Here is a 15,977-nt window from a genome sequence, read left to right as displayed (position 1 = left end):
ATATATGTGTGTGTATGTATATATGTGTATGTATGTGTGTATGTTTCTCTGTGTGTGTATATATATGTATATTTGTGTGTGTATGTTTCTGTGTGTGTGTGCGCATGTGTGTGTATATGTATACATGTGTGTATATGTTTCTGTGTGTGTGCGCATGTGTGTGTATATGTATACATGTGTGTGTATATGTTTCTGTGTGTGTGTGTGTGTGTGTGTGCGCGCGTTTGTGTGTAGGAAAGCACTTGATGTTAGGTGTCTTCTTCCATCTGTCGCTCTCTACCTTATTTCTTGAGGCAGAGTCTCCTCCTCAGCCTGGCCAGTTGCTAGACTGTCTGGTCTGCACGCCCCAGAGACCTACCTGTCTCTGCTCCGACAGCACTAGGGCTACAAAACGTGAGCCGCCACACCTGGCTTTACGTGGGTGCTGGGGATCTGAACTCAGGTCTTCATGTTAGGACAGCAGGTCCTTTATTGCTTGTGCCATCTCTCCAGCTTCTTAAAAGGGTTCTTATACAGCTGTCCTCGGTATCCTCAGGGACTCCATTCCTGGACCCCAACTAAATACCAAAACCCACAGGTGATCAAGTTGATGATGCAGCATTTGCGCAGTACCTACCCAGGTCCTTCTGTGTACTTTAAGCCAACTCTATAAGGTAATGTCAATCCTATGTGAATATCTGTCACCCTGCTCATTAAGGAAATAAAGACCAAGGAAAAATGAGTTGGTTTGAAGTGTGACAGACACAGCCTGACTGCATGGCACACAATCCAAGATGAGTTGAGGCCATGTGGGCAGAAGCCATAGCACACAGAGGCTGACTGTAGGCAAAATTATGCAACATGTGGTCTCTGAGACCAACATAGAGCAGCCACCAGGATGTCCTCGGGGTTCATCTACTTTCTGGTGTTTTGTTTTTGGCCTTGTTATTGCCAAGTAGCATTCCATGGGTGAGTGCGTCACTTTCTGGTTTAACCACTCACCAGCTGATAGACATTGGGTTACTCTAGGTAAGGCTTAAAGCACAGATGGAGTCATTTCTTTTTCTCCTCTCTTTCCCCTTTCCCAAGACTGAGGCCTGAGAGGTAGCTGACCATCGCGTGAGGCCTTTCATCTGCTCTGGCCAGGTCTCCCTGTAGAATGGCTTTGTGAAAGAAGAGGCAGACGCAGAGAGCTCAAGAGAGTGTCTAGACTGGATGTGGTATAATCCCATTCACATAATCCTAGCACCTGGAAGGCTGAGATAGGAGAATTGCCTAGGATTTAAGGCTATCCTGGGCTACATAGCAAGACTCTGTCTTAAAAAAGAAGAAGAAGAAGAAGAAGAAGATGAAGAAGAAGAAGAAGAAGAAGAAGAAGAAGAAGAAGAAGAAGAAGAAGAAGAAGAAGAAGAAGAAGAAGAAGAAGAAGAAGAGGAAGAAGAAGAAAAAGAAGAAGAAGAAGAAAGGAGCTCTGAATCTGGAGAACCTCACACCAAGTCTTATAGTAACAAGCATAAAAAAATAAAATTTTTAAACTAAAAGTTTTGATTTTTAAAATTTTTATTTACTGCATGTGTATCTGTCCATTATTCAGTTATGACTGCATATGTGTGTCCATGCACGCCATGGTACTCATGTAGAAGGCAGAGGACAATGTGTGGAATTGGTTATGTTCTGCCACCACATGGTGTTCTTAGGGATCAAGTTCAAGACACCAGTCTTGGTGGCGAGCTCCTTTACCGGATGAGTCATCTTGCTGACCCTCCCCCAGTTCTCCTCCCAATAAAAAAGTGTTTAGTATGTAAGTATCACTAGGTAGGGTGATACACTTGGAAGGTAGAAGGAGAATTAGGAAGGAGCTAAATCATCTCAGCTACACAGCAGGCCAGCCTGGGCTACATGAAATCCTGTTAAAACAAACTAACAGAAAACATGGGCTTAGGGGGTGTCTCAGTCAGGAAAAGGCTGCCATGTCATTATGAGGACGTGTGTATGATCCCCAGTGTCTGTGTGAAAACAAGGATGGCATGAGTTTGTAATCCCAGCACTGGGGAGGCAGAGACACAAGGATCCCTGGGGCTTGCTGGCCGGCTAGCACGACGAGGTTCCAATGAGAGAACCCGTCTCAAGAATTAGGTGGATGGCTTCTGAAGGAACACTATTTAAGGTTGACTTTTAGCCTCCACGGTAAAAAAGAGCCAATCAACTTTTACCCTGGGTCGAGGGGGCTGTGATCCATGACCCACAAATGACAGGCTGTTCTTGTTTTGCAGTCATCAAGAGCCCCCCAGGCTGGGAGGTGGGTGTCTACGCTGCTGGGGCCCTGGCTCTGCTTGGCATTGCAGCTGTGAGTCTGTGGAAGCTCTGGACGTCGGGGAGTTTCCCCAGCCCCTCCCCGTTCCCTAACTACGACTACAGGTACCTGCAGCAAAAATATGGAGAGGCCTATGTGGAGGCTAAGCTGAAGGTGAGACCGCTCCTGCAGATCCACATCCCCCCGTCCATTCTGAGGGCCGGCCTCTTGGCCTGCCCCCTCTTGATTAATATCCCCCTGTGAATGGGGATCCAGCCTCTCTTAGACCCCTGCAGATAGTCAACTCCTCTACTTATGCTTCTTGAGTAAATGTTTGACATTGACTAATTGATCGATCACATTTTAAAATACTATCACTTGGGCTAGTTAAGGAGGCTCAGTGAGTGAAGGCATTGGCCACCAAATCTGACAACCAGAGTTTGAGCCTGGAGACCCACATGGTGGAAGGAGAGAAGTGGCTCCTGAAAGTTGTCCTCTGATCTCACATGCACAGACTATGATGTGAGTGCCTGCACACATTCACACTAAATCAATAAATATAATTTTTAAAAAGTTATCAAAGAGGGGCTGGAGAGGTGGCTCAGCGGTTAAGAGCACTGACTGCTCTTCCAGAGGTCATGAGTTCAATTCCCAGCAACCACATGGTGGCTCACAACCATCTGTAATGAGATCTGGTGCCCTCTTCTGGCCTGCAGTCACATATGCAGGCAGAATACTGTACATAAAAAAGTTATCAAAGAGGGGGAGGGATTAGGGGGATGTTTGCCCGGAAACCGGGAAAGGGAACAACACTCGAAATGTAAATAAGAAACACTCAATTTGGGGCTGGAGAGATGGCTCAGCGGTTAAGAGCGCCCGACTGCTCTTCCAGAGGTCATGAGTTCAATTCCCAGCAACCACATGGTGGCTCACAACCATCTGTAAAGAGATCTGATGCCCTCTTCTGGTGTATCTGAAGACAGCTACAGTGTACTTATATATAATAAATAAATAAATCTTTAAAAAAAAAAAAGAAACACTCAATTTAATAAAAAAAAAGTTATCAAAGGCATGGAGAGACTGGTGTGGAAGCCCAGGGTTAATTTAAAGAAATGACAATCTCACATACTCTAAGGAATGCCACTCAACATTAATGTTTTCCTTTGCTATAGGTTTTTTTTAAAGAATTTATTTTATTTTATTTATTTTATTTATATGTAAGTACTCTGTAGCTGTCTTCAGACTCACCAGGAGAGGACATCGGATCTCATTACAGATGGTTGAGAGCCACCGTGTGGTTGCTGGGAATTGAACTCAGGACCTCTGGAAGAGCAGTCAGTGCACCTAACCCCTGAGCCATCTCTCCAGCTCTTGTATTTTTTTAAGAGAAAGGATTTTGGTTTTGTTTTGTTTTTTTACATTTATTTATTTATGGGTGGTTAGGCACATGTGTGACATACGTGTGTGGAGGCCAGAGCACAGTGTGTAGGAGACAGTTCTCTCCTTCCATCCTGTGGTCACTGGGAATCCAACATAGGTCATCAGACTTGGTGGCAGGAACCCATACTTGCTGAGTGATCTCTCCCACCTTTGTCTTCTGTCATCTTTTGAGGTAACTCAATCACTACTGAGTGACTGTACCCTGGGGTTCTTACGTCCTCTTCTTCTGGACACATCGACTGTTGTTGTTGTTGTTGTTGTTGTTGTTGTTGTTGTTGTTGGGACCATAGCTCAGGTACCTGAGGTTGACCTTGAACTCCTGAACCTTCTGTTTCTACCTCCCAGTTTTTGGGATTCTGCAGAGAGGATCGCGATCTCTCTCTTCTCTCTCTCTCTCTCTCTCTCTCTCTCTCTCTCTCTCTCTCTCTCTTTCTCTTAATTTTTTTATTAGATATATTTCTTTACTTACATTTCAAGCATTATTCCCCTTCCCGGTTTCCTGTCCATAAGCCCCCATTCCTTCCCCTCCCCCTCCGAGAGGATCTCTTATAAGCACAACCTGTCAGTAAAAAGGCTGATGGCCTCGGTCCCCAGCTCTGAAAAAAAGAAAAAAAAAGAAAAAAAAGCTGATAGCCAATGAGCTGAGGCAACAAAGAGGAGCTAGGACATTGGCAGGAAGGGAGAGGATTCTGGAAAAAGTAAGGGATAAAAGAGAGACACGAAGAGAGTTATAGGGAGAGGAAAAGGGAGATGGGGGACAACTGAGGAAGCTGAAAGAGAAATGCTGGGAGATTCAGGGATCTGGGTGAGACACTGAGGAGATGCTAAGGAAGAATCGGACCAGGGCTGAAGAGAGGTAACTAACCAAATGGTAGGCATAGAATAGTCTGATTGGGTTAAATAAGTTATGAGCTCGTCAGAGAATGAGCCAAAGCTTGTGGCCAACACAATCAATAAGAATTAGTCTCAGAATTGTTGTTGTTGAGAACTAAGTGGCCAGGAGGAAAAACCAGATTTATAGTTTTTACAGGATTATGTACGTGTTCCTCCAGACCCGGCTTTTCCTTCTTATAAGTGTCATTGCAGTTGACATTTTTATGTAAGGAGTTTTGTCACAATAATAAACAGTCTGAGAAAATGCCTTCCTCCATTCTGCTTAAGGGGAGAAAAGTAAGCTAGTCGTGCTGGTGCACGACTGTCATCCCAGCACTCAGGGAGTTAAAGTTGGAGGATCACCAGTTCCAGGCCAGCCTGGAATACTAGCAAATTCCTGTCTGAGAAAGAGAAAGAGAAACAAAGTGGCCTGAAGTGCCGGTCCCTCTGTGCTGGTTTTGTGAAACAAACCAGCAACGGGCATCTCCTTGCTGTCTCCTAGAGATAGTGCCTCCAACCCATGTGATGCTTCCCTGACCCTTTTGTTCACCCTCAGCGAGTCCCTCCTTGGAATGCCCAGCGGACCACCACTCGGGGACCACCCAGCCGCAAAGGCAGCCTCAGTATAGAAGATACCTTTGAGAGCATCAGTGAGCTAGGACCCCTGGAGCTGATGGGCCGGGAACTGGACTTGGCTCCCTATGGTACTCTCCGCAAGTCACAGTCGGCTGACTCTCTGAATTCCATCTCCTCTGTGAGCAACACCTTCGGTCAGGATTTCACCCTGGGCCAGGTGGAGGTGAGCATGGACTATGATGGAGCTTCCCACACCCTCCACGTGGCGGTGCTGCAAGGCAAGGACCTCCTGGAGCGCGAGGAGGCCACCTTCGAGTCCTGCTTCATGCGTGTCAGTCTGCTGCCAGACGAACAGATCGTGGGCATCTCCCGGGTAAGTGGGGCTGGGATAGAGAGGAATACTGTGCCCGCCCCCTGAAACCCTCCTGGGAAGCCGACTTCTGGGCTGGAGGGCAGATCTGCAGTACCAGACAAGATGACAGGGGGCGCTGGAGAGCAGACCAGAATGTGTATCCAGAGTAGCATGGCCATGCATAGAACCTTTGTGTTCCCACTGTGTATAGATTTCAATCTTCCTACCACTCAAGGACAGTGGGTTACTGTCCACCTCCACATCTGTCAGCATGGAGTCTTGGCAAGAAGAAAGATGGCCGGCTCACTTGGCATTTGGCTGATCTGGGAGAGAGCTCAGTGACAGACTTATTTGCTTTGGAATGGATGGTGGAGGGATGGCCTCGGTGTCAGTACGGTTGCATGAATTTGCTCATAAGAATGTAGGGGCCCGGGTTGGGGATTTAGCTCAGTGGTAGAGCGATTGCCTAGCAAGCGCAAGGCCCTGGGTTCGGTCCTCAGCTCGGGGGGGGGGGGGGGGGAGGGAAGAATGTAGGGCCCACCCCAGAGAGTGAAAAAAGCATGAGAGGAAAGTGAGTTTCTGGACCCCAAATAAAAAAAGCTACCTTTGGGGGTTGGGAACTTAGCTCAGTGGTAGAGGCCCTGGGTTCGGTCCCCAGCTCCGAAAAAAAGAAAAAAAAAAAAAAAAGCCACCTTTGTAGGAGCTGTGTTCTGTTGTGAGAGGGTGTGGTCAGCCCCTCCACCCCCTGAGAAACTGAAGACAAGCTTTGAAGATTAAACACTTGATCTCTGATCTCTATTTTCTTCTGGTGACCCTGGTGGCTCACCCTGCTGGAAGCAGGAGACCAAGGAAGCTGGCCATGGCCCTTGACTGTTAGGACCCTCAAGACCGAGTTCTCAGCACAAAGATTTATTTTTCCCATTTATTTGACAGAGGGCAGGGAACAAGAAGCAAATACAGAAGATAGAAGGTGAGGGAGAAGGGGAAGAGAACGAGGGAAGGAAGGGTTAGTATTTGTTCCAGAGGATGAGGGACTGCCTCTGGAGAGAAGACAGATGGGATACACACGAACACAATGGTATTTTATAAAGGCACAATGGGGAAACCCCGGGTTAGGCTGAGGTGTCTAGTTTTAATTGGCCGTGTTAATTAGGGCAGCCGAAGGGGGCTTTCAATTGCTGGACTTAAATACTTTGATAGCTGGACCTCAGTAGTCACCCTTAGGAGGAGGGAGTGGACAAATAAGGGAATAGACCTTGGTGGCCAGCTTTAGGAATGTAATCTAACAGTGTTTAGCAGGGCAGAGGGTCACGGGGGAGAAAGGCAAGGCCTGCCAGAACCATGTTCACCACATTCAAACTGGCCAGAGTCCCTTCATTGATGGTTAGCAATCAAGAGGAAAGGAGAGGTTGGATCGGACAAGAAGACCACAGAATGCTTCCAACGTGCCTCACCCTGACAGGCACACCCCACTGCCCAGCAACAGGCTGGTAGGAGTCCAAGCCCTCTGAGATGGGCCAGGTTAACTCTCAGTGATCGGTGCCCTGCAGGACCAAGGGCCTTCTGTGCCTAGTCACCTTTACCACACTGAACATAGCCGGCCTCAGTAGTAGATATTCCACGCCCCCCCCCCATAACTCTAGAAGAGCCTAGAACTAGCCACCGGCTCTTAGTACATGGGGTGCGAAGGGGGTGATCCAGTTTCCTACTAGAACAGCAGTGGGTGGTTAGGAGTCAGGCTAAAATCTAAGTTCCACCTTGGCCTGGCATATGACCTTGAACAAGTCACTTAAGCAGCTGCCTTCAGATTCCCCATTCGTCAAGTAAGCGTCATGATTTTGGAAATGGCCTGGGTGTATGTATGCACAGTGCCTAACTCGGCCCTTGGGAGGCGATCTGTGGCCGTTCTCAGGACCACGAAGAGCTGCTGTCAAGCCTGACACAGCTATGGTGCTCTTGGTCTGAGCCATGTGAAGGTTTTTGGGTGACTCCAGATATGTCCTTTGAGGAGGGACATTGGTGGGCAGGAGCTTGAACTGAGGCAGACCACTGTGTAGACAACTCGGCTCCATATTTCTTTTGGGGGAGGGGGGGGTTGCAGTTGCTGCAGAAAGAAGCTCCCAGAGCCTGGCAGAGACCAGTGAGATCGAAGTAGCTAGAAGCTAAGCAGGGTTTGTTCCTAGAATGGCAGGCTTCATGACATCACAGCCTAACAGTCTAACTGTGGAGATGGGGTGTTGCCTCCAGGCCATGCAACCCCCTCAGCATCAGAGAATGTGCCAGGGATGAGAGCCACTGTCTAAATACCAGCGTGCAGTGACTCAGGCGGCCCCCCACGGAAGGGCAAGCAGAGCCTCCCATGCACCTTCCCTGAAGACTGCCCACAGCTTCCTGAGAGGAAGTCAATGGCATCCAAAAGCTGGGGAATGAAGCATGCCCAGCCCTGCCTGTCACTCCATCCATCTGTCATTCTGTCCACTCATCCATCCATCCTGTGACAATCAGGAAGGTTCTGCCAGGCTCCGCAGGGCACTGTGGCATTAACGGCTCGTTACTGACAATTGTGTAGCTCCTACTGCATGCCTGCCCCCAAGGCTGTGCTGAATCTGGCAGACGGGAGAGACAGAGAGCAGGTCTGTCACAGCCTCTTGTGAGGATGAGGATTACTAGGACTCCATTATGGAAGCGTCTAATGCCAGGCCGAAACAGGAAGACGGCTAAGTTCAAGACTAGTCCAGGCAAAATAGTGAGTTCCAGACCAGCCAGAGCTGCATAGTAAGATCCTGGCTGGAAAAGGGAGGAGGTCTCTGTGAGTCCGAGGCCAGCCTGGTCTACATAATGACCAGGTTACATAGTGAGACCCTGTCTTAGAAAAGGAAGGGGGGGAGGTGCGGTGTGGAGGCTCGTGCTCGTAATCCTAGCATTCTGGAGTTGATGGCAGGAAGATCAGGAGTCCATCCTGACCTGTGTGAGAGCCAGTCTGAAAAGAAAGCAAAGTCAAAAAAACAAACCTTCATGGCTGAGCCGAAAAAGAGGAGCAGAGCTGAGATGGTGGGTGCCAGGAAGCCCCTCCACGACCCCTTCTTTCTATAGATCCAGAGGAATGCCTATTCCATCTTCTTCGATGAGAAGTTCTCTGTCCCCCTGGACCCCACAGCCCTGGAGGAGAAGAGTCTTAGATTTTCTGTGTTTGGCATCGATGAGGATGAGCGGAATGTGAGCACCGGCGTGGTGGAGCTGAAGCTGTCTGTTCTGGACCTCCCGCTGCAGCCCTTCAGTGGCTGGCTGTACTTACAGGACCAGAATAAGGTATCGCCTGCTTTTGCCCACTGGTTCACCCGAGGAGAAAGTACCCTCACCCATTTCCTGGAGAGATGCCACTATCCTGTCCCTCAACCTGGACCCTGACAGCATTAGAATAGAGAAATGGTCCCAAGTCACACCCTAGGGAAGCCACTCACTGCATGTGCTGACAAAAACATTATAGACACCACTGTTTACAGGTCTTTCAATTTTTTTATTTTACACTCTATTTATTTATTTACTGTGTTTTCTGTGTGTATCATGCACAGGCATGCATATACCCAGAGAGAATGCATGTGGAAGTTAGAAGACAACTTGTCTTCTACAAGTTGATTCTCTCCTTCACCATGTGTCTTGTTGGTTTTGAACTCAGGTCACTGGGGTTACTGGCAAATGCCTTTACCCACTGTGCCATCCCCAGCCCTCTTCTCAAGTCTTGTTTTTTTCTTTTTTAAAATTTTCTATATTATTTAATGTCTGTATGAGTACACAGTAGCTGTCTTCAGACACACCAGAGGAGGGCATCAGATCCCATTACACATGGTTGTGAGCCACCATGTGTTTGCTGGGAACTGAACTCAGGACCTCTGGAAGAGCAGCCAGTGTTCTTAACTGCTGAGCCATCTCTCTCTCCAGCCCTCTATTTTATTTTTTTAACATTTATTTATTTTCCTTCCTTATTTTTTGGGGTTTTTGAGACAGGGTTTCTCTGTGTAGCCCTGACTGTCCTGGAACTCTCTATAGACCAGGCTGGACTCGAACTCACAGAGATCTGTGTGCCTTTACCTTCCAAGTGCTGGGATTAAAGGCATGCACCACCACCTCCTGGATATTTATTTTTATTCTTTATTTTATTTACTTATTTTACCTTACGAGTGTTTTGCCTGAATGTATGTGTGTGTCCGTGTGCACACCTCATGCATGCCTAAGGGAGTCAGAAGAGGGTGCCTAGTTCCTTGGAACTGGAGTTACAGATGTGTGGGAGCTGCCTTGTGGGTGCTGGGAACTGAACCTGAGCCCTCTGGAAGAGCACCCGGTACTCAGCTGCTGGGCCGTCTCTCCAGGCCCTCATCTCAGTGGTACTGGAATCATCAGAGGCTCTACTCCTAGAAGCTACTGGCCTGAAAGTGGGCTGTTTCAGACCGAGGCCAAGCTGAAGCTTACTTTTAGCACTGTAACAATGCCAGGGAACATTATTACTTAGGCAAATGCTGTGAGCTTGGATCTCTGTGCACGAGTCATAGACTGTTTTCCTCAGCCCACAATGAGGGAACAGAACTGCATCTGATTGATGCACTTGACAGGCAGCCTCTGGGCCTCCTTCCAGGACGTGCTCTCCACTCAGAGTAAGGAGGGTCTGTGGATGCTCCCTTGTATGGGTGGGTTGTCCTTTTTTTCAATCCTGTCACCCCGATGTCTAGGTTTGAGTTATCCCAAAAGCAGCAATTTTCCAATGGAGAAGGAATCATCCACCTCCCACCCACCCCTGCCCCAGACCTCTTGAAGCTTGGAGGACAGAAGACTTCTGAGCCATTCCCCTCTCCACAGGCTGCTGATGCTGTGGGAGAGATCCTGCTGTCCCTCAGTTACCTGCCCACAGCGGAGCGGCTGACTGTGGTTGTGGTGAAAGCCAAGAATCTCATCTGGACCAATGACAAGACCACAGCAGGTGAGGGCCTGTGTACTCAGCTCTTCCATGAGGCTCTGGGGAGCTGTCATGTTATGAGCAGGTATGGGGCACAGCGCCAGAACCCCCTGTGGCTTTAGCTAAGCTCAGGAACCAGGCACAGTGGAAGGTTAATTCAGTTACAGAAAGAGTAGACCCCTGGAGGGTGACAACAGCCCAGAATGTGGAGGGCAGAGTACAGGGGAAACTGAGGCTCTGGGCTGTGGCACAGGGTAAGAAATGGAGGGTGAGCATCCATTCATCAGAACTTAAGCTCAGAGATGAGGAAGCAGCCCAGAGACGCTGAATCTCTAGATGCCAGGAATCTATTGGACTTGACATCCTAGGGCCTCAGGCAATAGGGTGTTGGTTTTTAAAGCAAAATCTCAATCGTTTGATTTCACCAATAAAGTCCCAGGAGCCAGACGCAGGGGAGAAAGCCTGCTGGTTCAGAGAGGCAGAGAACGCACCCAGCTGACCTTCCTCCTCCGCCAGTTCCCACTAGGAATTCCCGCCCCTCACTCAACAGACCTCTCAACCAACCTTCTTCAAACTCAGTCCCTTCCTTCAGTGTCCTGTGCATCTCTCTGTCCGTCCTTGAGACTTCCTCTTTCTCTCTCCGTTTTTTTCTGAATGATCCTCTCTCCACTTCCTGTCAACTGGTTGCTTGCTCTCTCCCGAGATCTTAACCTATGGTTGACTTTATTTAATCCTATTGACAATAGCCAGAAAGCTCGTGGATTAAAGGTGTGTGCTAGGGCTGAGCCACACCACAACTGGAAACAGTCGCTTTTCCCCAGTAACTAACACTGCCCCCGGGTTCCCCGTATGATCAAAGATCCTGCAACGGTAGGGAGATTTGGTGTCTCAGGGCTGTACACTGTCAGGCTCTGCACCCAGTGACACAGGTCTGCTGTCTGCGCTCTGGTTACTAATAGAATGGGAATCTGCAGTGGGCTTTAGAGATAACAGCAGTAGCCAGGCTCACTGAGCCTCTCGCCTCTTCCTGCCTGTAGACCCCTTCGTCAAAGTGTATCTGCTGCAGGATGGGAGGAAGATGAGCAAGAAGAAGACGGCGGTGAAGAGGGATGACCCCAACCCAGTGTTCAATGAAGCCATGATCTTCTCAGTACCAGCCATTGTGCTTCAGGTGAGGTGGACTGGATACTCACAGGACTGGGCCACTGTACCCCTCCAGTGTTGCCTTTTGAGACCTCAAGTCTACCCTCTTCTAATTAATCATTGACTGAGCCTGAGACTAGGTGTCAGCCCTATGGTGAGGGTTGGGGACCCAAGCACTACTTTCTTGATGCCTATGAAAGACAGACAGGGGAGTCCCCACTTTGTAATTGGGAGATTCCCCAGGATTAGTGTCAGGGGAGGCTTTCTGCACAAGGGGACAGCTAAGCTGAGCTCTGAGGAAGAGGGCTCCCAGTAGAGGACCTGCACTGCTTGACGATGAACTAGAAGCATCCCCGAGGCCCAGGCTGTAGGCCTACACCTTCAGAGTTCCTACTGCAAGGGCCCTGCTGAGACCTCATCACTACAACCAGTTGGTGATGCACACCTTTAATCCCAGCACTCAGGAGACAGAGGCAGGCAGATCTCTGAGTTTGAGGGCAGCCTGGTCTATAGAGTGAGTTCCAGGACAGTCAGAGCTATACAGAGAAACCCTGTCTCAAAACAACAACATAAAAGAAATTCCTCTAGCCCTTGATCTAAAGTCTGCTGTGCAGCCCAGGGACTGTGCAGGCCATCTAGTCAGTCCCCTCTTGGAAGTGCTCTGGGGATTTCTTCTGTTTTTCAGTATTGATGATGAACCAAGGCTTGGTGTATGCTACACAGGCAGTTTACCATTGAGCCAACCTATAAGTCCCATAGTTTGAAAGCTACATGTCAACCTCACTTTGGGTGTCCCAAAACTAGGAATCCAGGCAACATCTCAGCATGTCTGGCTGGTCCGGGGATCCTAACCCTGTTCCTTACTGGACAGCCCACCCATTTGATTCCTGCTTTTGCTGTGTTTACCAAAATGCCACTTTTCTCTGGCCTCCAAAAACTGAAGCTGTTGGGGGACTAGGTAAGATCAGTTAAGCCAATGTCTCAAATATGTTCTTACTGAACCCTAACCCTCAGCTGTGATCAAGCTGTGACAAGCCAATGCCAGTAACAGTGAGGGCCGCTGTAAGTGCTCTAATAACAGGCAAGGACCAGCCACACGTTTTCTTCTCTGTTTTTAGGTCCCCTGCCCTCCACCTACATGTTTAACTAGCTTTCTTCCTAGAAAAGCCCTGTGAGGTAGGAAATGCTGTCACATTTTAAAGACAAAGAAGTAGGTAGCAAAGGCCCAAGTCCTGGCTGGGGTGTAGCCAGATGCTAAAACACTTGCTTAACACATACAAGATCCTGGGATGCCAACACACACACACATACACACACACCCTCATAAACCAGGCATGGAGAAGCACTCAGGAGGTGGAAGCAGGGGAACCGGAAGTTCAAGGCCATCCTCCACTCTATAGGGATTTTGAGGTCAGCCTGAACTAGTACCAGCAAGGCAGTGGTAGCACAGGCCTTTAGTTCCAGCTCGGGAGAAGAAAGCAGGCTGATCTCTTATGTGTTTGAGACCATCTTGGTCTACATAGTGAACTGCAGACTAACAAGGGCTACATAGTGAGACACTATCTCATAGACAAAAGCAAAGGGCTGGAGAGATGGCTCAACAGTGAAGAGCACCAGCTGCTCTTCCAGAGGACCTGGGTTCAGTTCCTGGCACCCACATGGTGGCTCACAACCACCTGTAACTCTAGTTCCAGGGTATCCAGCACCCTCCTCTGGCCTCTCTGGGTACTGCATGCATGTGATGCATATATATACATGCAGGCAAACACTTACACACATTTAAAAACATTTTTTAACCAAAACAAACAAACAAACAAATAGCCTAAGTTCTAAGCTAGATATAGTACCATACACTTGTTATCTTACTACTTCAGATGCCACGTCAGGAAGATCAGGAATCCAGGGGCTGGGGATTTAGCTCAGTGGTAGAGCGCTTACCTAGGAAGCGCAAGGCCCTGGGTTCGGTCCCCAGCTCCAAAAACCAAGGGACACAAACCAAGGTCTTCTGCAAGAACAGCAAGAGTATTTAACTGCTGAGCCATCTTTTCAAACTCAAAAATAAAATAAATCTTAAAGAAAAAAGTGTCAAGGGACAGAGAAGTGAGAGGTGAGTTTTCAATCCTGCTGGGACTGTCACTTTTTAGCACTTAGCGAGGTCACCTCATAGCTGGCTATCCATCTGTAAGTAACTAGGACAAGTCTTTTCTTCCAAGTCAGATGGGAAGATTCAAAGAGCCGTATGCACCTCACAGGGCCTGGGAGCCTGGGGGCCAGGGAGAATCCTTCATCGGCTGCTGGTCCCAATCTTGCATCTCACCTTCTCCCCAGGACCTGTCTCTCCGAGTGACAGTGGCTGAGAGCAGCAGTGATGGCCGTGGGGACAACGTGGGCCATGTCATCATTGGGCCAGGGGCCAGCGGCATGGGCACCACACACTGGAACCAGATGCTGGCCACATTGCGCAGGCCTGTGTCCATGTGGCATCCAGTCCGGCGAAACTAACAGCCAGGGCAGGCCAAGTGGGCAGCCGAGCCTCCAGAGCCTCGCACCATCTCAGTTCTACCCAGCGATGCCCTCTCCATAGTCAGCTGGAGCTGTGAACACCAGGGCTTCCCCACCTCCCAGGGGGTCCTCATCAGCCATCTTGGATCCTCTGTCCAGACTGTCATGGAGGAATGGCTCTTCATCTGGGGACCCAGAGTAATTTCCCCACTGAGGACTACCTGTAGCTGGCTGGGGACCTACCAGACTGGCCAACTGCGTATTGAAGAGTCTTAGGAAGTATGTCCATTGGCCTGCAGAGGGATGTGGGCTTCAGCACTGGCCAACTCCCCTTCTGCTATTCTCCTAGAGGACAGCTGTTAATAAGTCTTGAGGGATAGCTCCTGTAATGACAGGGCTAAGATTAACAAGACGTAGCACTCAGGATGCTAGGAACTCAATATGCCCCTTTCCCATCCTGGTTGATTGGCTCAGTGCCAAGTAACAACCTGGGCAGATGAACTTAGAAAGGGGCCCTGAGGTCTGGGGTAACAGTGAGGATCTCTCAGATAAGGAGCTTCACTTTGAGGGTTGGAGAAAAAAAAAAAAAAACTTCCCAGATTTACCATGGGAGCCGTGGGGATCACGGTGAGCAGTCAAGCAATAGAAGACACAAACTAGCCCATCCCAAACACAGACTCTGCCCACTGCAGTGGACACAAGAAGAGGCCAAGAAACCAGACTCAACAGAAGCCAGTAGGCCACATGAAGGCTCCCCTGACCATCCACCCCTGAGGGAACCTGAAGTTCCCAGTGGCCCAGATCCAGATCCTTGTGTGGATCTGAAGCCAATGAGCACAGATTCACCAGTGTTGGCTGGTGTCCCTCTAGGCCAGGTTTCTCTTGAAAGTGTCAGGCAGATCTAAATCCAACCCTAGGAATAGTCAGCATCTTAAGTCAAGGTCCCTAAAGACAGGGATATCTAGCCTTAGTCTTGAGCCAGTAGGAACTCTGGGGAAAGTGGTGTTCGTAAGCAAAGGGCTGGGCTGTGCACCACTACCAGAATCACTCTTTGGCTCCCATCTGGTCAGAGTTAGTGAAGGGATCACATCGTAAGTGAGGTGCTGGCTGTCACTTGAGAAAGGCAGTTCTCCCAGAGAAATGGTGGCTTTTGGCTCCTTCTCTCTGGCACCTGAAGATTTAAAAGGATAGTGGACATAGAGTAGTGAGAAGAAGATTCTGGTCCTTGGCGCTATTGAATCATGGAGGCCCAGACGGAAGCAGGTCTAATCATACAGTCAATGACAAGGAGAAGGGTGGCTAGAATAGGGACACAGGTCAACAGGACACCAGCCACAACTGGACTCACTGAAGCCAGGCTTCTCACCCCGTGGTCAATATCAAGAGGTGAAAAATGGGCCAGGGATAGTGGTGGCTGTGCCAGGCCTTGTCATCTGGAAGCCCCAGACTCCTTCTAATCCAACGGCTTTGCAGGGCAGACCACACCCCCCACCTCCATCCCTTGTTCCTTCCTTCTATACTGCATGAGACGTTGACAGTGGCCCAGATGGCTGTGGTGGCAGCAGGAATGCTGCCTGGAATGATTCCTGAAACAAAATAAAACTGGGGCAGGAAGGAGGCTTACCGGGAGCCCGCTCAGCCTCGAGTCATTTTACTATCTTCACTGGAACATCCCTAAACCTTGGGCCCCAGACGGGTACCGTGTGCCATCCTTCCTCCATTACTGGCATGGGGACTATTTTCCATTTACATGGGAAGCTCTGAAGAGGGATCCCAGTACCAGGCCTGGTCGGGAAGGAAGGGGATGGGGAAATCAAGGAAGGCTTCCTGGTGGTGACACTGAGAAGTATTCCCAGTAACAGTACATCACG

At 49.1% G+C, this 15,977-nt stretch overlaps 1 protein-coding gene across 2 annotated transcripts in view; it reads left to right on the top strand.

Annotated features, from left to right (window-relative positions):
* Syt12 (synaptotagmin 12) overlaps positions 1–15,735 on the top strand; it is a 30,337-nt gene extending 14,602 nt beyond the window's left edge. Inside the window, exons 2-7 of one of the 2 annotated variants that reach the window (XM_087609987.1) lie at positions 2,253–2,446; positions 5,142–5,534; positions 8,607–8,822; positions 10,365–10,485; positions 11,499–11,632; positions 13,933–15,735. In XM_087609987.1, coding sequence (XP_087466113.1) covers positions 5,259–5,534; positions 8,607–8,822; positions 10,365–10,485; positions 11,499–11,632; positions 13,933–14,106 — 921 coding nt within the window. In that variant the 5' untranslated portion in view covers positions 2,253–2,446; positions 5,142–5,258 and the 3' untranslated portion in view covers positions 14,107–15,735. 2 annotated transcript variants of the gene reach the window in all.
* Positions 15,736–15,977: the final 242 nt, after the last annotated feature.

Source organism: Rattus norvegicus, chromosome 1 (genome assembly GCF_021556685.1).
Source record: "Rattus norvegicus strain SHRSP/BbbUtx chromosome 1, alternate assembly SHRSP_T2T, whole genome shotgun sequence".
In the NCBI taxonomy this organism is placed as follows: Eukaryota; Metazoa; Chordata; class Mammalia; order Rodentia; family Muridae; genus Rattus; species Rattus norvegicus.
This window is presented reverse-complemented; position numbering and strand designations above follow the sequence as displayed.